Here is a 27,877-nt window from a genome sequence, read left to right on the forward strand (position 1 = left end):
AATGATGTTGTCAATGTTTATGGGTTGACGACGGAGTGGGAACCAGAACTTCCTGCTAGTGGTTCTATTGCTACTAGTCCGCTTTCAAAGAAAATAGCTGTATACATAGACCACTTTACAACAGGGAACTTCCAGATTCCGATTACCAAATTTGTCCAATCGGTCTTGACAACTTATAGGATTCATCTTTCCCAGATTCATCCCTTCGGGATGTTGAGGATTCGACACTTCGAATTCTGTTGCCAGACCCACGACCTTGAACCGACTGTTGGCATGTTCGCCGTTTTTTACAAGATGACCTTCCATGACGGATGGTACAGCTTCGCAACTGTGGAGAAGAGGGTTATAGGCACGGAATGGCTCTGTAGCCTCCATGGCTGGAAACCTAAATTTTTGTGGATCCGAGAGGATGTTATTCCTTTCGCAATGCATAAACGGAAGGTGAAAGAGGCTATGCCAGTGGTTGTGGCCTCCGCCCATGAAGATCAGGCATGGTATCAAACGCTGATCTCCACACCGACTCCCATGCGCCCAATCCACGAAGGGGCAATGGTGAGTGCGAGTATGAGCCGATTGTGGCCATTTCCAACTCTGGAACCGTACTACGAGGAGACCGACAAGAGTAAGTTTGTTGTTGTCTCTGTTCTGTCATTAAGAATTTTCTAATTTGTTTTCTTGCTTTTTGTAGGTGAAGGTTCCGCCTTTAGCACTTTGTTGGATCGCAAGGGGGGAATGATGGTGCTCCGCCCAATCGATAAAAAGGATGCATCCTTTCTTGAGCGCACCCGTTCTAATTTCGTGTTTCCCACAGCATTCCACCCCGAACCCAAAGTTTCCGAGGCGATGTATGCTAAAGGTGAGGCATATGTTAAAGAATGCATCCAGAAAGGTGAGGGCGCTTTGAAACCCAAACCTGTAACTGCTATTAGTTCCAACGGAGTGATTGTGCTCTACTCATCTAGCAAGGAGTCGTCACTGTCTGGATAAATATGCTCGATTGATGTTAACAAAATTATGGGCTCAACTGCAGGTCTCACCCGTCAACGAGCCGCGACTATTCAATCAACGGGCCCAGATGATGCTGACACCACTATAGAAGTCGAGGGTCCGGGACCTGATGATATTACTGCTGAGGGTAAACGCCCGGCCGTTGATGCGGGCGCCTTCAAGGCGGCGGGCAAGCGGAAAATTCATCCTGTAAAGGATGTTCCCAAGGAGAAGAAGTCAAAAAAGACCAAACCTTCCGCCTTGGAAGCACGATTGGAACAACTTGATGCGGAGGACCCTTCGCTGGGTATGCAAAGTTCCTACTTCCCTTTTCTCTTTGTTTATTGTGATGTTAAATCATTGTTAGTTTTTTTCAGTGAACCTGGATAATCTTTCCGAGGGTATTTCCGGATTGAAAGTTCACCTCTTTGTCCGCCACCGCCGCCTCCTAATACTGCTGAGGACCCGGTTATTGTGACGGACGACTCTCCGTTGAAGAATAAGGAGGCGGACACCGCTGTTCACGCTAAGGTGTCACCTTCGTAAAATGTACACCAATTCAGGGATCAAGGGGGCATAAGCACGTTCCCCTATTCTTCCCGAACCTCTCCTACTCCTGAGGAGGAGGAGGACCCCACCCCTCATCAACCTAACTGGTCCTTATGTCGGGATTCGACATTCCGTAACGTGGACACATGTTTTGAATTTCTGGGGGAGTGTCTCCCGCACGGTGAAAAGGAGAGGCGTCGTCTTAGTGTTCGCCAAGAGTTGCTGAACTCTCATTCTTACTATTTGGCGAACACTATTTCCACCACCCATGAAATAACCAGGGACTGGTTGACGATGAATGAGCAATGGGACGAGCTAGCGGCCTCCGCTTCCGATGCCAAAGAGGAAGCCCTTAAAGCCATGAATGAAGCTTGGGAAGCCAGCCGGGCCCTGAAGGCGGAAGAAACTGCTCGGTCTGCTGCCGAGGAAGCCAAGGTCACTCTCCAGAAACAGCTGGATGAACAGTCTAAGATGATGGCTGAACAAGCCAAGTTGTAGGAGACCCTTCGGGCTGAGTCGGCGGCCAAAGACAAGCGTTTGGCTGACCGTAATGCCAGAAACCGTGATCAAGCCTTAGAATGTGCCAAACACAAAATGGAATTTATTCAGGCCAAGGCAGATCAAAAATTGCTGTTGGCGGAGGCTATTCCCAAGGTATGTGTCTCATTCTTATCATAAATATTCCCAGTATTTTTAGAGTTACTTATGTGTAACTGTCTTATCAGGTCATTGCCGATGTACGGGCTAGTGACGAACTTAGGAATTGTGTTGCTATCCTCCTCAAACCTTCAAAGCAAGCTGGTCGCCAACTGGGCTTTAAAGAAGGTTATCAGTTTGTTTCCACTTCCAAGCTTCCTGAGGATTACGTTTTGGCTGGGGCCATTCTTAAACAGAAATCAAAGGACTTTGATTCTTTGAAATTTCCTTTGGTGGACCAGATATCCGAACTTGCTGACGAAGAGGATAGCATTCAGCGACTAAAGACTCTTCTTGAACTTGATAGAAGTAACGAAGAAGAAGAAGACCATGCTGAAGATGCTGGAGGTAACGATGCGGAACACGAAGATGCCGCGCCATAGATAGAATTTTCTTTTTTCTTGTAACTTGATCTTTTGTTGTAATCCCATTTGTGTTTATAAAGAAGTTTTAATTTTGCATCCGTTACACTTTGTTTATTTTGTCATAATATAAGTGTTTAGTATGATCTTCTTTGTATGCCAATAAAGGATTACGTAATAATACAAGTCTCAAATGACTGAAATGAATATTTTCATAACTAGGGCATAAGCCTACTTACAAGAAATGAAATTACAAATGTTGTGAACTTCTAGTTAGGCGCGCAGGCCAAAAGATAAACATACTAAATGTAGCATTTCCTCAGTTGGGCCCCATTCCAAGTTCTAGGGACCTCTGTCTCGTCCAACCTTTCTAGTTTATAGGCACCTTTAGACAAAACTTTCTGGATTCTATAAGGTCCTTCCCATGTAGGGGCCAACTTGCCCGAAGGCTCTTGCCCTGAGGCTTCGTTACTGCGGAAGACATAATCTCCCGCATCGAATTCACATCTTTGAACCCGCGAGTCATAATACTTTTGCAATTGTCGTTTGTAATTATGCTCGCGGATCGATGCCATTTCCCTCCTTTCCTCGAGGAGGTCGAGGTTCATCCGGAGCTCATGATCGTTATCTTCAATCATAAGGACTCTGGCGGATGGGATACCAATCTCGGCGGGAATCATGGCTTCTGTGCCATATGTTAAACTGAAGGGGGTTTCGGAATTGCTGGAATTCCTTTGAGTGCAGAAGGCCCATAGTACATGGGGCAGTTCGTCCACCCATCCCGTTCGTTTTGATTCCTTCTTTAATCGTCCGATTTATTCTTTCGACTTGACCATTCGCTTGCGGGTGGGATACAGAGGTGAGGATTTGAGAAATGTGTAACTCTTTTAACCATTCTTGCAACCCACTGTCCGCGAATTGTGTCCCGTTGTCACTAACGAGCTCTAGAGGGAGGCCGAAACGGCATATGATGAATTCCCACAAGAATTTTTTAACACTCACTGCTGTTATAGAAGCAACTGGTTTGGCCTCCACCCAATTTGTAAAGTAGTCGATGGCTACTATCAGGAACTTGATACGTCCGAGGGCTTCAGGGAAAGGTCCCATTATGTCAACTGCCCATTTCTGGAACAGCCAAGCTGAAGTGACTGGGACTACCTCGTTTTTTGGTCGAAGGGTGTTAGGAGCATGGCGTTGACATGAATCACACTTTCTGATTTCATGTACAGCATCCATATGCATCCCCGACCAGTAATACCCGACATTCATTATCTTTGCTACAACCATCCGCGGACCCGCGTGAAGACCACAAATGCCTTCACGAACCTCTCTGATTAAGTAATTCGCGTCCTCGGCATCCACACATTGAAGTAGTGGTCTGAGGAAAGAACATCGGTACAAAATACCATCAAGAGTCTGATAGTTTAAGGCTTTGTGCTTTATCTTCCGGGCCGCTGCTTTTCCTTCCGGAAGTGCTCCAGATGACAAGTACGCCATAATGGGTGTCATCCAGGATTCTACGCCTGTTTGGATCACTAAAACATGATGTTGCGGAACAGACGGGCGATCTAATACTTCAATGCGGATGTCCTTGGCGAAATGTTCGAAGTTCGTTGAAGCCAATTTACTGAGAGCATCCGCTGATTTGTTTTCACTTCTCTTTATATGAATGACTTTGCAAGAAGAGAACTGAAGCATCAAATCCTTTGCATGTGACACATATGAAGCCATGATATCGTTTTTTGCTTCGTATGTACCATTTATCTGTCCCGCAATCAACATGGAATCCACCCGGGCTTCTGAATGTTTAACCCCGAGCTTTTTGGCTATCCGCAAGCCTGCCAAGAAAGCTTCATATTCTGCCTCGTTGTTGGTACTTTTGAAGTCCAGCTTTATGGCATATGTAAACTCATGGCCTTCGGGATTGACCAGCCTGAGGCCTGCGCCACATCCCTTATTGCTTGAAGCTCCATCCGTGAATAAGGACCAAATTTGTCCTAATTCCGGAGGTGCTTAGGGTTGTTGCTTGATTAAACATTCTTTTTCTTTGTGATGCGGAACTTCTATCACAAATTCCGCCAACACCTGCCCTTTGATTGCTGGCCTAGGTTTGTATTCTATTGCATGTTCACCTAGTTCGATGGCCCATTTGGCCAGTCGGCCAGATAATTCGGGCTAACTGAGAACATTTTTGAGCTTGTAACCAGTGAAAACATTGATGGGGTGCCCTTGAAAGTATCTGCGGAGGCATCGGGCAGCATAGACCAGTGCTAAAACAAGTTTTTCAATAATGGAGTATCTTGTTTCCGGGTCCAATATTGTTCTGCTGACGTAGTAGATCGGTGTTTGAATATTCTTTCGATCTGTCAGGAGGACGGCCCCAATGGCGATGTCTGACGCTGATAGGTATAACGTTAAAGGTTCCCCCGCACAGGATGCTGTTAACGTGGGCAGCTCCATCAAACATTTTTTAACCTCCAAAAAAGCTTGTTCTGCTTCCGCAGTCCAATTGAAATGTGCTTTCTTAAGGCAATTTCTTAGTGTTGAGATAAATGGGTGAGATTTGGCTGCATGGTTTGCCAAGAATCGATTCAAAGCAACCAAACGCCCATTGAGTGTCTGAACTTCCCTGAGGGAGGACGGGGAAGGCATGCGGGCTATAGCTTGAACTTTGTCAGGATTAGCTTTGAAGCCCGCATCCGTGACAATCACTCCCAGAAATTTTCCCTCTTCCATTCCGAATGAACACTTGCCTGGATTTAGCTTCATGTTAATACCTTTCAATGTTTAGAAAGTCTCTTCAATATCTCTCAGCATCTGATCTTCCTCAACACTTTTGATTACAAGATCGTCCATATACACCTCTAAGTTTCGACCAATTTATCCTTTAAATGTTGTGTCCATCAATCGTTGATACGTGGCTCCCGCATTTTTTAGTCCGAAAGGCATCATTTTGTAACAAAAGGTGCCTTGATCGGTACGAAATGTTGTTTTGTCCTCATCACCCGCTGCCATGCGGATCTGATGGTAGCCTTTGTAAGCATCCAAGAAGCACTTGAATTTGAATGGTGCCACAACATCAACTTCGAGATCTATTTCGGGTAAAGGATAACAATCCTTGGGACATGCTTTATTTAGGTCCTTGAAATCGATACACATTCGCCATGCCTCATTGCTTTTGGGGACGATAACTGGGTTGGCGACCCAAGTTTGGTAACGAATTGGACGAATGATTCCTGCCTACAAGAGGTCCTGGACTTGTTCATTCATTGCTTTTGTTTGTTCCGAACCCATCTTACGTTGTTTTTGAACAATTGGCGCAAACAACGGGTTTACCCTTAGTTTATGTTCCGCAATGTTCCGCGGGACACCCGTCATGTCCGCAGGTTGCCATGCGAAAACATCGACATTCTTTGATAATAACTGTTTCAAGAAAGTCCGCACTATCTCGGAGATAGCAGGTCCAATTGCTACAGTTTGATCAGGGAAATCTTTGTTCAAGACCCACTTTTCCGGTTCAGTTCTCAAAGCTTGTTTTGGAATCTTGCTTGGTTTTGAACTCGCGGTTGCAAAGCAGTGTCTGTTAACATGAATTATTGCGATGCCAGTACAAGTTGGGACTCCTACTGCACCATGTGCTGTGGACGGATGAGCATTGAAATCACCAATCTCTTCTCGTCCAAGGATAATATCATGTCTTGATATTGCTGGCAAAACCAGAAATTCGACCTCCTCGGTCCTCGAATGAATTCCATAACTCAGGGTGACTGGGAATGAAATTACACCCCGCGGATGCATTATTTTTCCTCCGAATCCCGACACTGGAGCGTGGATGGGTTTCAATCTTTCTTTATCTTCTTCGTCAAGCTGATCAAAGAATTGTTCATACATGATACCTGATGTGCTGCTGGTGTCGAAGAAGACGTAATGAGAACGATAGTGTCCGAAGAGGGCAGTGATGATCAGGGGGTTCTTATTGTTCGGGCCTCCTTTAATTCGAGGGAAGATCACTGGTTCATTCTTCCACTCTTCATCATCAGATTTTTTTCTCTTATTCCCTGTATGAAACTCTCCTTGTATCATATGAGCATTCAAATCTTTAATTTGTTTCTTACTCGGGCCCTGGATGTCCCGAACAGGTGTTTTTCCATTGTCTGGTTTTCCATTTTTTACCAAGTGTTTGAGTTTTCCAGATTTCACAGTCGTCTCAATTTCATTTTTCAATTTTCTACATTCATTCGTATTATGACCAATGTCGTCATGATACGAACAGTGCTTAGTAGCATCCAAGAATGATCTTCTTGTTAATGGCTGTGGCTTTCTAAATTTTATATTCTCTGTGGTGAGAATTTCAGCGGGAGTCTTTGAAAGAGGAGTCCAATTGTTGGGACCTCGGTTTACAGGTCCCTCTTTGTTCTTGTTGCCTATTAGGGATCTTGCGTCAAATGGTTTTGACGCTTCCGCACTTGGCTGAAGCCTTGACCAAATAGAGCCTTTCTCCTGTCTATTAGGTCTCGGATTCTGAAACTCAACTTTAAATTTTTGTTTCGTGTTACCATTCCTCAATGTTTTCTCAGTATTAGCATACACCTTTTCCGCAGTCATTAGGTCGTCCCATTCTTTTGGCATTCCATCTCTGCTCGTAAGCGTGTGGACTAAATCGTCACATTTGACTTTTTTGCGGAAGGCACCACGAAGCATGTCTTTATTGATTCCACCGATGTTCAAAATTTCGTCATTGAACCTGGTGATAAAATCTTCTATGGACTCGTTATCGTGGCGGACAACATCCATAATTTCTGATTGATCTCGCATATGTATTTTCTGTTGACTGAAGTGTTGGGAAATTCTTTTCACCAGATCGTCCCAACTAGAAATTTCACCGTTGGGTAACTTTTCAAACCATTCTCCTGCTGCCCCTGTTAGTGTCAATGCGAACATGTGACACCAATAAGGCAGCGTCCAACCACTAACACCACCTACTGCAATAAAGTTTTGGAGATGATCACTTGGATCATTCATACAATTATACTTACCCACCGATGTAGGTATCTTAGCATTAACGGGAAAGGGTGCTGTGGCAATACTTGCTATGAACTTTGATTTTTCAGCGAAGGCCGCGGGGCGGTATGGTTTAGTAAAGTCTCGTTCCGCATTGCTATGGTATTCGGTATGGCGGACTATGTCATGCGGACGGCTGCTTTTTGCCTGAGAACTCATCCTACTGTCTTGTTCTTGGAAGCTATTACGGGTAGGATGGAAGCTATTACGGGTAGGATGGTGAGTTTGAATGGTTCGAATTATCATGTTTGGAAAGGCAAGATGGAAGACCTTCTTTATGTGAAGGATTATTATTTGCCTGTTTTTAGTACCGATAAACCTGAAAATAAAACTGATGAAGAATGGAATATTTTGCATCGGAAGGTTTGCGGGTATATTCGGCAATGGGTTGATGATAATGTTTTGAACCATATTAGCGGGGAGAGTCATGCTCGTACTCTATGGACCAAGCTTGAAGAGTTGTATGCTCGGAAGACCGGGAACAATAAGTTGTTCTTGATTAAACAGTTGATAAACTTGAAATACCGTGATGAAACTCCTGTTACTAATCATCTGAATGTTTTTCAGGGTGTTATTAATCAGCTTGCAGGTATGGGTATTAAGTTTGAAGAAGAGATACAAGATTTATGGCTTATTGGTACGTTGCCGGATTCTTGGGAGACTTTTAGGACATCGTTGTCCAACTCCGCAACGAATGGTATTATCACTATGGAATTGGTTAAAGGTAATATTATAAATGAAGAGATGAGAGAAAATCACAAGGTTCCTCTTCACATTCAGATGCCTTGGTTACCGAAAGTAGGGGAGAAGCCATAGCAGATGTCCGAGTAATAGAGCAAAGCAGCGCAGTAAGTCCAAAGGGAAGTTTGAAGATTATGAGTGTCATCATTGTGGTAGAAAAGGGCACACAATAAAATATTGCAGACAACTGAAAAAGGAGAACAAGAATGCTAATTACAACAATTAAAATAACAACTAAGATGACGGTGATGAAGGTACTTCTGAAACTAACACTGCCACCGAAGAGTTTTATATTTGTTGTGATTATGATAGGGTGAACATTGCACGTGATGATTCGAGTTGGGTTGTTGACAGTGGTGCTACTTGTCATGTGACATCACAAAGGGATTTTTATTCGTCTTATACTCCTGGTGATTTTGGGAATGTCAAGATGGGTAATAATGGGCTATCAAAGATCTTTGGTGTTGGGGATGTTTGTTTGAAGTTTGATACTGGGATGGATTTGGTTTTACACAATGTGAAACATGTTCCGGATATTAGACTTAATTTGATCTCCGCGGGCACATTAGATGATGATGGTTTCCACAGTACCTTTAGTGGTGGAATTTGGAAACTCACTCGTGGTTCGTTGATCGTGACAAGAGGTGAAAGAACTTCAAAGTTGTACATGGAACATCCAAAGATTTCCAAAGACTCGGTTAATTCATTGATGAATTCTGATGTGACTGATATGTGGCATAAGAGACTTGCTCACATGAGTGAAAAGTGGATGTCTATTTTATTGAAGAAAGATGCCTTGTCCGGTGTGAAAGATGTTCATTTGAATAAGTGTTCTCATTGTATGAATGGAAGCAAAAGAGAGTTTCTTTTCATAGTCATCCGCCTCATTGAAAAGAAAATATACTTGACTTGGTGCATTCAGACGTATGTGGTCGTATGAAGACTAGAACACTTGGGGGCTGCTTATATTTTGACACATTTATAGACGATCAATCGAGGAAGGTATGGGTTTATACTTTAAAGTCTTAAGATCAAGTAATTGATGTGTTTAAGCAGTTTCATGCCCTAGTTGAGAGACAGACTTGGAAGAAGCTCAAGTGTGTTTGTACAGATAATGGAGGTGAATACATTGGTCCTTTTAATTCTTATTGTAGAGAGAAGGGTATTCGACACCAAAGGCCACCTCCTAAGACACCACAGTTGAATGGTTTAGCAGAACTGATGAACCGAACTTTGGTTGAAAGGTTTAAGTGTTTGCTCTCACATGCAGTGTAACATCCCCAAAATTTCGATCCAAATTTGACAACTTAGGAAAGTTGGAGGATCAAAAATAATCTCAAGATAAGTAATGAGAAAATATTAAATAAGAAAATATAAGAAAAATAAGGAAATAAAAATATTTCCTAAGTTAAGTTTACTTACATGAAAGAAATTTCATCCCACATTGGAAGATGTAAGAAAGTGGAAGCATTCCACTAAGGTATAAATAAGGAAGATGGAATCCATCCCACATGGAAAGTGGTAAAGAAATGGAAACACTTTATAAGGAAGAGATTTTCCATAGTAATATTCTTTCATGGATATCATGCACTAAGTGGTCCTAGCGGAGGGTGCGACGCGCACGCGCTCGGGCAAGGACGAGGAGAAGGCGGCGGCGACGGGCGCAATGTGGCACTTTGATGGCGCACTTTGATGGCCGCTTTTAGAGCCGCCTTAGTATTTTTGGACAACGAGAATTAGTCCAGAAGTGACAAGCTATAAAAGACAAGGGACTGAAAATGAAAAATAATATTCAGGGACCCATCGCGCTACGCGATGAGTCCAAGAAGACGGGCATCGCGTACCGCGATGACCCATGATGACTCAGTGACACGTGTCACGTCCGGGTGACACGTGGCAGGAAGGCAGGACACATAGCTTTAAGAGCCGCCTTAGTATTTTTGGACAACGAGAATTAGTCCAGAAGTGACAAGCTATAAAAGACAAGGGACTGAAAATAAAAAATAATATTCAGGGACCCATCGCGCTACGCGATGAGTCCAAGAAGACGGGCATCGCGTACCACGATGAGCCATGATGACTCAGTGACACGTGTCACGTCCGGGTGACACGTGGCAGGAAGGCAGGACACATGGCAGAACGTGTCAGGTCACGTGGCGACACGTGGCATGATCTCAGAAAGGTACCCGTCGCGATACGCGACGGTGTTGAAAAAGGGGCCCATCGCGTACCTCGATGGGACCAGAAATCAGCTATAAAAGAGGAGGGGTACGGCTCATTCCCTCACACCCACATCCACTCTCTCTCTCTAGAATTTCACTATCTCTCTACCTCGGTTTACGTGCCGAACATCGTTTTGCGTGACGCCGACCCGGCAAATCATTACCTCGTAATCCGTGCCAAACATAACCCGACATTCCGTCTCGAAGTACGTGCACGAACCGGCGACCGAACATTGCCTCGATTTGCGTGCCAAGAAAGGTGGATCAAGAACGCCTCGATAAACGTGCATATAGAGTAGAAGTGCTGCCCGTATAAACTTAGGAATATCTAACTCCGAATACCCGTGCGAGGTAGGAGTTCTGTCTAAGTTGTTATTTAATTATTATAAATGGCTTAGACCATAGTCGGAAGTATAGCCGAACCTTGATTATGATTAAGAGTAATATAACCTTTGTTAAGTGATTGTTACAGTTAAAATAGTATTTCTTTATGGTTAAGAAATATAATATTTAAGAAAGTAATGTTTCTTCTTGAAGAAGAAACTCAGTATAGATGTTTCTTCCTGAAGAGGAAACGAAGCATATAATTTATAAATAAATAAAGGGACTAAAGGTCCAAATGTTTTATATAAACAAATGCTTTTATCAAGGTTAAAGCTATACAAAACGGACTAAAGGTCTGAAGCTAGATCGCTGATCTAGTTATTTATACAAAGGTTATTCTCGTACTATAGGTCCGAGGTAACAAAACAAGAAGAAGAAATCAGAAACAGGAATCAGTATCAGAAACTGATTATAAACAGAAAAGGTGAATACGCCCCAAACCTTGTATAATGAGTCTGAATGTTTGCATAGAATTTACGAATCCTTAAAACTTTGTGTTACAATAATAAGAAACGGACACTCTGATTAAGAGTATACATGTGTCTGGATCCAAACATACATGGTGATTCGGAGTTCCCTGAGGCCATGCATATCATCAACATGCCTCTGAAGGTCTACGGGACTGTTCAGAGAAATGATATTGTGTATATAATTAATTGTACAAGGTACTTAGGGTAATTTGATCCCAATTTAGTTAGGTGCCTAATGAGTAGTCTCAAAGGTATTATTGTTGGTTTCACAAAGGTATTGAAAATAGATTTTAGAGTCAGCGTTATTCACCAGCTTTGTGCTGACATATTTTCCCACCCATGTTACAGGGAAACAAGAAAGGTTAGAACAGACAAGCAAGAAGGAATAGAAGATTGGAGTTATAGTCATTAGATGCTATCTGATGGCTCAGATATTTTATTTGAAAATATTATAAAAGAAATATGTTTTATAAGAAATGTATTTGAAATATCAAGCGGGTATTTAAACCCGAGAGTTTATAAGTTTTCAATATAATAATATTTTAAAGACTTCTGCTATAAACCGCAACTCTGATGTATTTACAAAACAGGTACCAACTTGTGGTCACACGCCTAGGCCCTAAGTGAGGGTGTGACATGCAGGGTTGCCTAATTCCTTTTGGGGAGAAGCTTTACATACAGCAGTACATGTTATTAATCTTACTCCTTGTATTCCTTTGCATAATGATGTTCCAAACAGGGTTTGGAGTGGCAAAGATGTTTCGTATTGTCATTTAAGGGTCTTTGGATGCAAACATTTATGCATATCCCTAGAGATGAAAGATCAAAGCTTGATGTGAAGTCTAGATAGTGTATATTCCTTGGTTATGGGCAAGATGAGTTTGGATACAAGCTATATGATCCGGTTTCAAATAAGCTTGTTAGAAGTCTTGATGTTGTGTTTGTGGAAGACGAGAGTTTGAAAGATATTGAGAAGACACAGGTAGTTCCTTAGTATAATGATGATCTCATTGATTTGGACCCTATTCCTACTCAGTGTTCTGAGCCACATCACGAAGATGGTATTCAAAATGACGAACAACATGGTACCGATAATGTTGATAATCAAGAGCAGGTGGATTTGGATGAGGATATTCATCCCAAGTTACCAGTAGATATGCCTGCATTTGTCCCACTCAGGCGGTCTACGAGAGGTCGTCAACCTTCTACTCGTTATTCGGCTGCTGAGTATGTCTTACTCACTGATGGGGGATGGAACATAAGCATAAAAGAGAGTGGGTTGAAGCCATGCAAGATGAGATGAATTCCTTGTATGAGAACAATGCCTTTGAGTTGGTGAAGTTGCTTAAGGGTAAAAGAGCTTTGAAGAACAAGTGGGTCTACAAATTGAAGACTGAAGAACATACCTCACGGCCTAGATACAAGGCAAGATTGGTGGTCAAAGGGTTCAGTCTAAGAGAAGGTATTGATTAGATTTTTTCTCCAGTTGTGAAGATGAGTTCTATCAGGGTGATCCTTGGTTTAGCTGCTAGTCTTGATCTTGAGGTTGAGCAAGTGGATGTCAAGACAGCGTTCCTTCATGGTGGTATGGATAAAGAAATCTATATGGAGCAACCTGAAGGTTTTCAGGTTAAAGGTAAAGAAGATTATGTTTGTAAACTTCATAAAAGTCTTTATGGCTTGAAGCAAGCACCGGGACAGTGGTACAAGAAATTTGAGTCAGTTATGGAGAAGCAAGGCTACCGAAAGACTGCGTCTGATCATTGTTTTTTCTTTAAGAGGTTTGGTGATGATGATTTCATCATTTTATTGCTTTATGTTGATGATATGTTGATTGTTGGCAAGAATGCAGAAAGAATTGTCCAGCTGAAGAAAGAGTTAAGCAAGTTGTTTTCTATAAAAGACTTGGGGCCAACTAAGAATATTCTTGGCATTCGGATTACTAGAGATAGAGCTTCAAAGAAGTTGCACATTTCACAACAGCAATACATTGAGAAGGTGCTTAGCAGATTCAAGATGTCTAAAGTTAATGTGGTTAGTACACCTCTTACTCCCAACTTTAAGTTAACAGAAAAAGATTGCCCTACTTCTGAGAAAGAAATTAAAGAGATGGATGGTGTTCCATATGCATTGGCGGTTGGAAGCTTGATGTATGCTATGGTATGTATACGGCCTGATATTGCCCTTGCAGTAGGTGTTGTTAGTCGGTTCTTGTCAAATCCGGGTAGAAAGCATTGGGAAGCAGTTAAGTGGATACTTAGATATTTACGAGGTACTTCCAAATTGGGTATAACATTTGGAAATGGGGAGCCAATGCTTGTTGGTTACACGGATTCTGATATGGCGGGAAATAAGGACAACATGAAATCCACTTCTGGATATTTGATGTTATTTGCAAGGGGAGCCGTGTCATGGCAGTTAAGACTGCAAAAGTGTGTTGCTTTGTCTACTATCGAGGCAGAGTATATGGCAGCAACAGAAGCATGCAAAGAATTATTGTGGTTGAAAAGATTTATGCAAGAGCTTGGCTTTATGCAACAGCGCTACGTGGTTCTTTTTGATAATCAGAGTGCTATTCACCTTGTTAAGAATGCTATGTTTCATAAGAGAACAAAACATATTGATGTTAGTTATCATTGGATTAGAGATGCTATTGAAGACAAGTTGTTTGAACTTGATAAAGTTCATACCAATGATAATTGTTCCGATATGTTGACCAAAGCTTTGGCAAGGGAGAAGTTGAAGATTTGTTGCTCACTCGTCGGGGTGATGAGTTCTTTCTCATAGACAAAAAGGGGGAGATTTGTTGGGGTATTTTTTGCCCATGAGAAAACCCGACAACAAACTTAACCTTCATGGGATTTATTACCATTATTATTATAATTTTAAAAATAAAAGGAAAACAATAATATATATATTTGTTTCTTCCCGTATACTAGGAAACCAAAATTGAGATTTGGTTTTGGGCCTCATGTGCACAATGTGTTTCACGTGGGACTCACGAAAGTTATAAAGGGTTTTTTCTTTGAAGCTCATTATTCAGCCGAAAACACAAAACAATATTTGTGAGGTTTTATTCTTTGTCGACACAGCAAGCAGAGAAGGCTTTCTGTTTTTCTTTGATGCTTCAAGGTTTTGGTGTTTTGTGAAGATAAGAGAAGTGCCAGAGATCGATTTATTCTCTCGTTGGTGATACCTCTTACTCGTATTATTTTTGTAGTTTGGTTCCATATACTTGATGTTAGTTTGTACCAAGTATATGATGTCTTGTGTATGCCTCTAGTTTAACCTAGAGAGAAGACTTTATATTGCTCATTATTGGTGATAGTGAATTTGAAGCGGCTCTAGTAATCTCGTGGTTTTTACTCTCGCCTTGAGAGGTTTTCCACGCTAAAATTATTGTGTCATATTTACTTTTATTTACCCTATTTGTTTGCATCCTCATTGGTTCATTCGGGTTGGGAAAAAGTTTAGCCCAACGAAGATTAATTCCGCACTTTCAGTTTACCGTTCGTGGCTAGGTGGTCATTTTTCCCAACATGTCTTCCTTATTTGTGTTAATTTGATCAATGGTCAAATTTTTTGCCTTTCTCTTCTCATAATTCGGTCATGGCCACTCCTAGATGTGAAGTTCTTTTACTCTACGTTTCAATGTGGATAAAGATACTATAGCACAATAACAAAGTTGTTAAAATTGTTAAGAAAGTTATGATTTTAATATAGAAGATTATAATCAATTTACCATTAAGGTTATTTGCAGCTTCTTTCATGGTTTTTCCAAATTGTTCCTCAATGACTATTCGAGGTAATACTTTTGGAGTTGTCTTGCATACCGCCCTAGAAGGTGCAATGTAGTCCCCAACCTTTGCTTTTGTTCCTTCTTCTGTTGGTTTTGGCATTGGTGTTGATCTTTTTCCTCTAAAAATCTTAAACGTTTCAGCTTCCTCAATTTTATCATCTTCACTCTCTGTATCACTCTATGTATCACTGATCAACAATAACATCTAATCCGTCACCTAGTTCTATACCAGACGCAAACTTGTAAGTTGGCAAACACCTATTTAATGTGAGGATAATGGCCTCCAAATAATTAACATAGTTTAATTGTTGGGTCCATATGAATTCAAACACATAATTAAAATTATCTGTGTTGTTACTGATCAAGCATATTGCAAAAGCACTAGTCATATCAAAAAATTTAGGATCCCAAGTTTCGAGCTTATTGGAATGAAGCACAGAAATATAGCGTGATCCATAATCTTGCAGTGTCTCTAGTACTGGATATTCATCTGAACCTATTCCACGAGGAATTATATTACACATGCTAAAGTATGGATCAAAATAATCACGCTCGTGACCTTTATCTTCAGCATAAAGATAACCAGTCAACTTGATCGCTAACAACTGGTTCGTTTGAGTGTCCTCCAAAGGAGATGACGAAAGCACATGAATTTTATCCTCATAAGCGATCCAAACTTGAGCTAGAGCTAAGTTATGTGATTCACAAACGACCTTTAATGCCTTTTCGATTTCGGCCTTGGCAAGTTCGAGTCCATTTATAGTCTGTTTTAGAATTGTAAACATCAGATTTCTAACAAGAATGAAAAAGATTATCAATTTCAACTGTTATAAAGCACTCTATTTTTTATTTTATATAAAGTTATTGTTGGAAGCCTTACCTTGTATGGTATAAGATCTTGCTCAGGAATCACATCTAGACCAGCTTCCTGGGAAGAGAAGTAGGAAACTAGATTAAATGTGTTTAGCAATGATCATATGTAGTTTTGGTCCATATGATGATACCCGAAACGCAGTGTTCCCTATCGTGGGCTTCTTTTTGTAATTAGAACCATGCCATGAACCCAAAGTTAAACTTATGTGAAAAGACCCTTCTAGCCTTTACTATTTCTACTGCTATTATGACTACTACCATCAGCACCACCACTGTTGGATATAGTCACACTCAACTCGAACACAACTTGGAGGGTCATTTTAGTCATTTATTATTTATATTATATTTTTAGTTTAGTTATGTCAATATAAATAAAGTACAAGGGTCAAGCATGTAATTTGTCCATATTTGTATGTATGTATGTATGTGTCGTGTATATATAAATAGATGTATGTAACACCGGATTGTAACGAACCCAAATATTATTATCAATATACGGATTTGCTTGATCAATTCATTGTTATAATCGATCCTGTGTTTATCATTCCTGTCAAGAACCACCACCACCACCGGTAGGAGGAGTAATAGCAGGATTATTATTATTATTATTATTATTATTATTATGCATGAAAAAGAAGACTTTACCCCTGGATTTAACGCTCAAATTAACGGAAAACCCAATTGCAAAAAAGACCACCATAGGGACCATAACTGCGAAAAAAAACCACCACGGGATTGAAAACTGCGTTTTGGGTCTCCTTACACGGACCAAAACTGCAATTAAGTCTTAAACCAAAATAGCCAAACTCATACCTTTATTGCCATAGAAACTCCTGAAACCAAAATAGCCGCATATTCAGTCTTAGAGCTAGAAGCAAACTCGAGAACACCAACACATGAGCTTTGAGAAGGGAAAAAAATAGGAATAAAAAAAGAAAGGTCTAATTCCTTGGAAACACAATCCTCTTGTTGATAAATATATGGCAGACGTTTGAGGAATGCCGTGGCGGGTCACCGCTTATGATAATGTGATCCCCTTCAATGCCAACTTTATTCATGTTGATATTATATTTATACTTCTCAGTTTGTAGCCTATACTTAGCGATCTCTTCGGCATGATACTTCAGCGCCCAGACGACAAACGGTTGACCTGAAGTTGAAAGTAGTTGTCTGCCACCGGTTGTGATAGGCGCCCAGAACTGACAGAATTCAGTTTTAAGTTTTAAAAACGCAGATATTATCTTCTTTAATCATGGGAGTGTCAGGATCAGCTGCATAGTTTACAATATATATATATATATATATATAACTGTTAAATTATTTAAAAACTTAAAGGAACCCTTAAAAATTAACGTTTTTTTATAAAAAATTGCATGTTAATTTATTTGAGTGTAACTCTACCATTTTTATATCTATATGTACGATTACAATTTTGAAAATTAGTTTTTATACATATCTATGTTTTGTTTTACACCTATGTAAATTGTTAGTACATAAATTTTACACATATGTAAACTTGTGATTGATATATGTAATCAAAATTTTTTATATAAAATATGATAAAACTAATCTTGAATAATGTTAATATGTAAAAAAAAATTAAAAAAAATGTTTGGTTGCTAGAGTTTCTAAAAGTTCTTAATTTTTTTTGAGTTCTAAAATGATATATATATACATATATATGTGGGGAAAGTAAATATGGGGTTGTTAAGCACCTAAGTTTACATGTGAAACCTTCAAAACTAGGTAGTTTTGATAAAAAGTTTCCTTAAATACAGGTTTTGTTCTTTTGTTATCTTGCTTCCTCTTCATTTAATTTAGCAAATTAAGATTAAATCCGTAATTCATCATGTTCGATTAACATTTTTTCATATTGCAAACAAATTATTTTCTCAATCTTCAATCACAATCTCCCATATTAAAAAGCTCCCCGATGCAATTCAAATAAAATACATACTAATATTTGTGTTGACTTCTTTACGTGCGAACCACAAGCAATCTCCACCAGTTCAAAACTGTTTTCCATTTGTTATTATTTCGAATTGTTATTAGTTAAATTATTAGTTACTAATATAGCTATTTTAATAATTCAAATAAAATAGAGTGACAGGTCCAGAACTTGATCTTGGAACATTACGCTTTTTTTTTCAAAACTGCTTGTTTTTCAAAGAGTAGTTTTAAATTAATTGGACTTTGCGTGAATTTTAAAATGAGAAATTAGTGATTAAAGATTGAGGAAGATGATATGCTTGCAACTAAGAAATTGATGCGATGATGAATTGGGAATTAGAGATTTAATCTAAAGTTGCAAAATTAATGGAGAGAAACTGATATAAGGAAAGAATAAAATCAGTTTTTTAGGTAATTTATTCAAAACTAGGTAGTTTTGATGATTTCACATGTAATGTTAGGTGTTTAACAGCCCCATATTCACTTTCCCCATATATATATATATAATTACTCATATATATATATATATGTTAGTAAATAAACATATATCAGTTCTCATCTTAACAAATAAAAAGGAAAACATAACGTCAATTATTAATCATAGCTAGAAGTGCAGATTGCATCTTGTGAAATATATTCATAAGAGTGCCAACATCAACTGCGTAGTTTATGGTGATTAATTATACAACGATTATATTGAAGTTAAACAAAATATTAGTTATATTATAAATATTAAGGGTCTACATCTTATTTATTTAAAGTTTAGGGTTAAAAGTGTCATTGTAGGTTAGGGGTCAGTCATGTAACTATGTTGAAACGTTACGTGGTCATATTGTGACGGTTGGTAGGGTTTATATGTTGAAGACTGATTCAAACTTTTGCATGGAACTCTCGTCTCTTTCCTACTTTGACATTATCTGCACGTGTCCTACTTTTAATGTTTTCAGTTTAGTTTTTTGAATAAGCCATAACGGCATCTGAGTTTGTTACTTTCTGTTGAGTTTTTCAAGGTTCTATTCTAGTATTTAAAGAGATGTCATTTGTCATTGTAATTCATCAGTTTTCATCAATAAAAATCACGAGAGTTTCCTTGTCATTATCACTTGTGCTTTAGTTTTAGTGCTAATATAACAACATTATATACCCCTCCATTAATCATTGTAATTGTATCGGACAAAATCGTTTATTCAATATGTTGTATATCAATCTTGTTCTTATTCATATCAGTATGGATATTCAATTGAATTGTTTGATCACCAATTACCAATAGATTAAAAAGGAAAACAGAAGTAAGCAACTCACCTGAAGATAAATTATTTTCAGATCCTTCATTTTGGCTCCAAAAAACCCATGGATTATCTTCAAATTCAGGTTGGCTGTAATGAAGAGAGTTTGGAGGAAACAATTTTAGGAATTCAGAGACGTCTTCTGTACCCATGGTTTCAACTTTCAAACAACGTAGCTTTATGCTCGATCATATATCTCAATATAGTTGACTTTCTTGATTCACATTGAACAAATGTACACCACAAGTCTTCTTATCTTCTATTTAACATATGCTACTCTCTGTCTCTGATACAGAACTTACACTTTACTCACGGTTTTACAAATTGTCTTCATGCTATATATATCCTAATAATCATTAAACCGTATATAAGTATAGGGTTAATAATTTTGAGAATTTTTCAATAAGTGTGAACCTTATTAAACTGTGTTGGTCAAAAGTAGCTATTTGAGAATTTTTCCCATTTTAAAAATAATTTTTAAATTACGACAGGCCGATATACTTGTTTTTGGGTGGGTAGGGGGAAAACACGCTTGTGTCGACCTCACAGGAGTGTCCCCTCTTGTTGGGATTAGGGACACTGGATTTGTAGCAGGCCAGGCAGCATTGAAGCCGGCATCGAGCAAGGTTGCTAAACACGAGAGAGCTTGTTTGGAGAATCAACATGTGTTTATCCCCTTCGCCTTTGACACTTTTGGTTTCTTAGCTCCGGATGCCGTGGACCTTTTGAATAGGGTTCAGAAAGTTGTGTATAGTAACGTATCAGCCCATAAGAATCAAAACTTTGTTTTTAGTCGGATTGGGTTTGCTATCCAAAAGGGGGTTGCGGCGCAGCGTGTTGCCCGCTTACCTGCCACTTCATTGTAAATCGTTTGGATGTTTCTATAAAATATAAAAGGAGCCAATTTTTAAATCTGATAAACTCATGTCCAAAAATGATAACTTGTGTTTTAAACTACCCAGTTTTTCTTTACAAAATATAGCATTTTTAAGTGAAACTTTGTTTTATTATTACTGGTTACACACACTTTATTATAGCCCATGAGTGTGACGATAAACTATACTTTTTATTAATAAAATACAATGTAAGAAACCAGTATTTCTAAAGCCTCTAGTTATTATAAATCTAATTCAGGTTTTCATTCTTGACCAGTGGCGAATTCAGGATTTTTTTCCAGTGGGTTCACTGTTCGGGTTTGTTTGACCGTTCGGGTCGTTTTGAAGGTTCGGGTCATTTCCACGGTTCGGATCGGTTAAGGTTTATCCCTACGGGTTAGGATCGGAACCTAATAACTTATTTAAAAAAACATAATAAATACCCAATTCTAATGGGGTAAGTTTAATGGGTTCTAACGAATTAGCAAATATTTTGTTGTAACTACATATTATCGATTCATAAGAATTGTTACTTTGTTAGTATTGTTTAACAAAAAATTTACTACAAATAATTGTAATATATATGCAGATTACATTTTGTATACCTAAGCTTGCTCCATGCATATTTGATATGTAGAGAGGGCTGGTGAAAAGAAAAAAATAAAACAATGCGCTAAAAGCAAGAATCGAACCCAGGTTCTTAGATTAGGAGGCATGCATGTTTACCAATAGACCAAAGTTCCACTTTGTGTATGTGTTCACTCTCATGTTTTATATAGGCGATCTATATAGAATTCGAAACTCAGTGGGTTCCCGTGAACCCGGTCTCGCCTATGTAGATCCGCCCTTGTTCTTGACCTAAGGTTGTAACTCAAATCACGTGATAAAAATATGACTGAGATCCAGGGGCAGCGAATGTAGTTAATAATCAGGGGTAGCATTCGCTACCCCTCAACTTTTCGTCAGCAACGTAACTTTTTTTCTTTTTGGTGTCGATTTTCGTATTTCGCTACCCCTGAAAAAAATTTATGTTACCCTTATATTGCTTTAAAAGCCAACCAATTTAAAAGTTCAAATTAAATGTAATGCCATTACACCAACTTACTCATATTGTTTTATTGAATTCTAAAACCACAACCATTAGTTTCAAAACATCAAAGAGTTAGCACCGGGTTCAAACCCGAGCAAGGTGCTTTAATAAATATAAAAAAAGGGTGTGACTAGCTGCTTAAACAAAAAAAAGTTAGCATTATGGTCAATAAGTGTTTCTAGCCTGTCCGGTTTGGGCTTAACAACTTAATTTAAAGATGAATTTGGGCTACAAGGGAGAATTACTAGAATACTACATCTAGAGGTGTAAAAAATAAAAAATAAAAAACAGGTTCGGAACCAGTTAACCGGAAACCAAATATAACCGGTTTGTTTCTATACCGGTTTCTACCAAACCAATTTCCAAACCAACAAACCGTCGGTTCGTATAGCGGTTTAAGTATTTCATAATCAAATCGTTTTTTATCTTAAAGCGGGTAAAAACCGGTTTATAACCAACCTGAACATATCCGAATCAGTTTGACTACTTCTATGCTTAAACCGGTTTGACTCAAACCGGTTTTGAATATGCAAAAACCAAACCGGTTTTGTACACCTCTAACTAGATCTTGATGGGCAAAGAGCTTTAGCCCAATGATAACAAAAGATATAGTAGCCCACTTAACCCAACATAACCCATTTATTTTATTTTTAGTATTTTTTTAAGTTAGATTTATTGAAAATGGGCTACATTATTTGTTTTGTTGGTTAACTGAAAGTGTGTATGATTCTTGATTTTTGAATACTTATTATCGTACATCTATCAACATCTCCTTATTTATTAAGGTTTTTATTCAATTTTATGTGTCATGAGATTCATTTTCTATATTTCATCAAAATCATTATAAACATATGAGAAATTATGAAATACTTCGTATCAAAGGCATGAATTGGTGATACTTGGGTCAATGAGCTCCATTGACTGCCCTTCTTAATAAAGTAACCATGCCTAAAATCTTTAAAAAAATGAAAGATTTGAAATTAAATATCTATATAAAGTTAACTCGATGTGGAAAAATGAACGGGTCAAAAGTTATATGTGTTGACCCGAGCTTAGATTGGCTTGTTGCCTAAAAACTCCGTTTGGCCACTTATATAAGATACTTACATGTCCAAGAAGGTTATGATGGCGGTCACGTTGAAAAAACTCTCAATTACTCTTTCCACTTACAAACTCCAACACCAAAACTAAATACACATGGTTTTATAAAGAAAACACCATCCACTATGTATTTCAAAGACATGTAACTGCTGCAAAAGGAAAACAAATGTAAGTCGGTAAAAGTATGTTTTTATTTTTTTTGATCACGTGTGAAAATATTTGGTTCCAAACCGAGTAAACATTTCTATATCATGTTATTAGGTTCGAAAATAGATTTATGAGCTTTTCGTATTAATTTTGCAGTCATTTAATAAGTTATTTAGGATGAGCATTTTGGTTAAGTTTTTAGTTTATAATTTTGAAAAATCTGGACTGAGACGGATATAAAACTGGTTTCTAAAAGTTCACAATAGAGAAGTGATCCAATCACGAAAATTGCTAAATTAGTTTCACCATGAAACATTCAAATACAAGTATTTTAATTGTAATAAAGAAAAAAGTCATGACAATTGCAAATAATTAAAGGAAACAAATACATTTATTTATTAAAACAGATTCCATTAGAACAACAAAGACCAGATATTGATTATGTAAATGGTAGCACACGCAATCGAACTTCATTTGAATCCATTTTTCTCAAATTTTCGATACAATAACTTAGTTCTTCATCAGATCTTAATAGTATCCAATCTCCAGCTTCGTCACGGTACTTGATCTTAAACATCCTGAGACCATCGAACCTGTTACCAATTTGTTCAACGAGAGTTAAAAATGTTGCCTGCGAGATATGGATAGGAAATTTAATCATATCATCTCCAAGCTCAGCTTTTATAGTTAAGGTATCTTGGTAAATTTAACGGCCAATGGCTCCTGAATTGCTCCATTGTCTTCTTTATTTGTGTTAATTTGATCAATGGACAAAGTTTTTGCTTTTTTCTTCTCATAATTTGGTTCTGGCCACTCCGAGATGCAAAGGTCTTTTAATCTACGTTTTAATGTGGATAAAGATACTATAGCACAATAACAAAGTTGCTAAAATTGTTAAGAAAGATATGATTTTAATATAGAATATTATAATCAATTTACCTTTAAGGTTTTTTGCAGCTTCTTTCATGGTTTTTCCAAATTGTTCCTCAATGACTATTCGAGGTAATACTTTTGGAGCTGTCTTGCATACCGCCCTAGAAGGTGCAATGTAGTCCCCGACCTTTGCTTTCGTTCCTTCTTCTGTTGGTTTCGGCATTGGTGTTGATCTTTTTTCTCTAAAAATTTTAAACGTTTCAGCTTCACCAATTTTATCATCTGTACTCTGTGTATCACTCTGAGCAACAATAATATCTAACTCGTCACCTAGTTCTATACCGGACGCAAACTTGTAACTTGGCAAACACATTTTTAATGTACGAATAATGGCCTCCAAATAGTTAACATAGTTTGATTGTTTGGTCCATATGAATTCAAACGCATAATTAAAATTACCAGTGTTGTTACTCCTCAAGCATATTGCAAACACGCTAGTCAAATTAAATAATTCAGGATCCCAAGTTACGAGCTTATTGGACTGAAGAACAGAAATATAGCGTGATCCATAATCTTGCAGTGTCTCTAGTACTGGAAATCCATCCGAAGCTAGTCCACGAGGAATTACATCACACATGCTAAAGTAATGACTAAAATCATCAATTGCATCGTTTTCTTTAGCATAAAGATAACCAGTCAACTTGATCGCTAACAATCGGTTTATATGAGGGTCCTCTAAAGGAAACGACGAAATCACATGACTTTTATCCTCATAAGCGATCCAAACTTGAGCTAGAGCTAAGTTATGTGATTCACAAATTACCTTTAGTGCCTCTTCGATTTCGTCCTTGGAAAGTTTGAGACCATTTGTAGTCTGTTTTAGAATTGTAAACATCATACAGTAGAAACTCGATAAATTAATACTGATTATTTAATAAACTCTCTAAGATAATATTTTTTTGCCGGTCCCGACTCGGGGATAGAGTGCTAAATTAATAATTCGCTAAAATTATAAGATAATACATTTTTGATAATTTCTTTAGACCCCATATAAAATATAAATTAATAATTTCTTATATATAGCATATTACATGAATGATTTATGAAGGTTTCTTGAAAAATGAATCAATTGTCTTTTGTTTTTTGTTGAAATCAATTTCCCCTTGAATCTCGTCTCTAATTTTCCTTAGCATGGTAAGAACTTCTGGTGTTGTTTTCTCATAGCTCAACAAGAAATTGTTCAATGTGATTGCCGCTTTAATAGCTTCGTTTCGCGAATGGGGAGATTGAAGGTTTCTTTCAAATAGGGTCGTTCATTTGATATACATGCATTGTATACAATAATTAAGTGAAAGTTTGAAAATTGTTTGTAAACTAAGTATTCTACTATAAATTAATAAAATATTAATTAACATATAAATTAATAATTATTAATTTATCGATTAATTAATAACTCTTTTAATTAATAAATTTTGGTGGTCCTAAGTGTATTATTTTATAGAGTTTCTACTTTATTTCTAACAAGAATGAAATAGATCATTAAATTCAACTGTTATATGACACTCTATTTTTTTTATTTATTATTGGAAGCCTTACCTTGTATGGTATAAGATCTTGTACATGAATCACATCCATACCAGCTTTCTATGAAGAGAAGTAGGAAACTAGATTAAATGTGTTTAGCAATGAACACATCGATGGAGCTTTAGGTTTAAAGAAACCAGGGGCGGATCCAGCATACAAGCGGGTGGTTCCGGTTTAAAGAAACCAGGGGCGGATCCAGCATACAAGCGGGTGGTTCCTCGGAACCACCCGAGTTTCGAAATAATAGTGTACGGATATATAGAAGACGCGTAGGAACCACCTTATAAATTAAGAGGGAACCACCTAAAAAAAATTCCTGGATCCGCCACTGAAAGAAACAATAAAGATATTAAAAGGGCCAGGCAAACTCATACCTTTACTGCCCCAATCGTTCTTGAAATAAAAATAGACACAAAAGCAGTCTTAATTCTAGAAGTTAACTCGAGAACACCAATACATGAGCTTTGAGAAGGGAAACAAATAGGAATAAAAAAGAAAGTTTGAATTCCTTGTCATCACAATCCTCTCGTCGATATATACATGGCAGACGATTGATGAATGCCGTGGCTGGTCCACCGTTTATGATCGTGTGATCCCCTTCAATTTCAACTTTATTCATGTCGATATTATATTTATACTTCTCAGTATATAACCTATACTTGGCGATCTCTTTGGAACAACGTTTCAACGTCCGGACGATAAACGGTTGACCTGAAGTTGTAAGTAGTTGTCTGCCACCGGTTGTTATAGGTGCCCAGAACTGACAGTAGAATTAAAGTATTAATCTTGATAAAGGTTTAAAGTTTAAAGAGTTTGAGTTTGAGTCGGTTTAGTTTATTAAATTAGGAATAAGTTTTGGTTATTATTATTAATTTATTTAGTTTCCTAGTTTGAGTGATGAGTAAGTCATAGTTTTAGTATAAATAGATGGTTTAGGGTTATTGTATTTTGTGTGGTATTCGTTCTTAATAATATTGAAAGAGTCGTGAGTTCTCGCAAACTATCGGTGTTGTTCGTGTTGCTCGATCCAATTAAGTCCAACAATTGGTATCAGAGCGGGAGTTCAAATAGAGCCGTGAAGACTTTCAATTTTTGAAGGCATCGATATTGGAGAGGAGTCGAATTTGATCGAAAAAAGAAATCAAGTAAGTTGGCAACTCTAATATTTTTGGTTGGGAATTGTCGACCAAAGAAGCAAACGTCAGTGGAATTAATTCAAGAATCAGGTAGGTAAATTAAATTGCAAGAAGGTTTAATTAGGAGACGTGGTGAATTAGTTAAAAATAATAGGCACCACTAGCTGTACTAAATTCAAGAAAGAATTGGTGAATTAATTAGTTTTTGAAGGAAACCTTCCTAGCCACAAATTCGATCGAGAAACCAGAAGAAAACAAAGCATGTTGGTGAATTGATTATTCTACCAAGCGGAAGTGTCAAGCAGCCGAACCGAAGACTTGAGCAGCAAGGAATAAGATCGAACGTCCCACCTAAGAAGACGGATTGCAATAGTGTAGCAATCAAACAGTGAAGAAGACGATCGTATCTGTGTGAACGATCAAGAAGACAAAGACGGTCGTATCTGTGTGAACGATCGAGAAGAAAAATCAACGTCAATCTGTGTGATTCGTTGAAAGAAGAAGACGCAACGTTAATCTGTGTGATTCGTTGAAAGAAGCAGTAGCGTAAATCTGTAATATTCGCTGTGATCGTAATCTTTGTGAGCGATCAAAGAGGACGAATTGTGTGATGTTAAGAAGATCTGAAGAAAGAATGGGTGATAATGCAAACAATGCAGGGAATGTCCCGGTTCGAGAAAACAACAACACCTCGTTTCAAGTACCAAGATTGACAACAATGAACTACAACACTTGGACAATTCTCATGGAGTCAGTTTTGGATGCACAAGGGTTGTGGGAGACAATTAAGCCGGTAACCGGTGGAGCCGTTGATGAAAAGAAGAACAAGATTGCAAGGGCGATTCTCTATCAAGCTTTACCAGAGGATATACTTCTTCAAGTTGCTAGGAACCGAAGTGTGAAAGACATATGGGAAGCTTTACGTGTAAGGTTTCTTGGTGCTGACAGGGTACAAAGGGCACGTTTAGCAAGTTTAAGAAGAGAATTTGAGCAACTCCGAATGAATGAGACAGATACAATTGAAAACTTTGTCGGAAAGTTAGCCGGATTTGTATCAAGATATACTAGTCTTGGTTCAAATCTCGAAGATGAAGTCTTAGTGCGAAAGCTGTTAGATTCAGTGTCAAAAGAAATATCTTCAGATTGTTGCTTCTATTGAACAATATTCAGATCTTGACACCATGCCATTCGAAGAAGCAATAGGCAGGTTGAAGGCCTATGAGGAACGAATCAGAGAGCAAGATGAGACGGGTGATAGCGGTCAAAGTAAGTTGTCGCTAACTAAAACTGATGGACAGGAAAGTTCGAAGAATGAAGAGGATGTTTGTGAATGTTGTGGACGAGGGAAAAGTGACCATGGGCGTGGCCGAGGTAGAGGACGTGGCGTTGGACGAGGTAGAGGAGATTGATTCCAACCCAGTGAAAATCAAAAGGAGAAAGGTATGGGTCGAGGTAAAGCTCATATCAGATGCTATAGTTGTCTCGAGTATGGTCATTTTGCATATGAGTGCCCCGAGCCAAAACCCAAAGAAGAAGCTACTAATTTGGTTCGTGAAGATTTGGATCCAACACTATTTTGAAGAGTGACGAGTGACGAGTCCATATCAAGATTAAGGGGGTGAATGAAGTATTAATCTTGATAAAGGTTTAAAGTTTAAAGAGTTTGAGTTTGAGTCGGTTTAGTTTATTAA

General features: G+C 38.3%; 3 protein-coding genes across 3 annotated transcripts in view; 1 reads left to right on the plus strand and 2 right to left on the minus strand.

Annotated features, from left to right (window-relative positions):
- The window catches only part of LOC143608604 (uncharacterized), a 41,134-nt gene that overhangs the window by 12,426 nt on the left and 831 nt on the right, over window positions 1–27,877 (minus strand). The window lies entirely within an intron of this gene.
- LOC143608605 (protein NLP7-like) lies at window positions 23,281–25,186 on the minus strand. The gene is made up of 3 exons (XM_077083607.1): window positions 25,063–25,186; window positions 23,533–24,340; window positions 23,281–23,456 (listed from the first exon to the last, which is right to left on the minus strand). The coding sequence occupies exons 1-3, from the start codon at window positions 25,099–25,101 to the stop codon at window positions 23,281–23,283; spliced, it is 1,023 nt and encodes a 340-aa protein (XP_076939722.1). The 5' UTR covers window positions 25,102–25,186.
- Window positions 26,821–27,345, plus strand: LOC143608606 (uncharacterized). The gene has a single exon (XM_077083608.1). It carries the CDS (start codon window positions 26,821–26,823, stop codon window positions 27,343–27,345), a length of 525 nt encoding a protein of 174 aa, XP_076939723.1.

The sequence above is a fragment of the Bidens hawaiensis genome, unplaced genomic scaffold, assembly GCF_021521415.1.
Source record: "Bidens hawaiensis isolate Kalapana, Puna unplaced genomic scaffold, B.hawaiensis_p1.1 tig00419396_1, whole genome shotgun sequence".
Classification (NCBI taxonomy): domain Eukaryota; kingdom Viridiplantae; phylum Streptophyta; class Magnoliopsida; order Asterales; family Asteraceae; genus Bidens; species Bidens hawaiensis.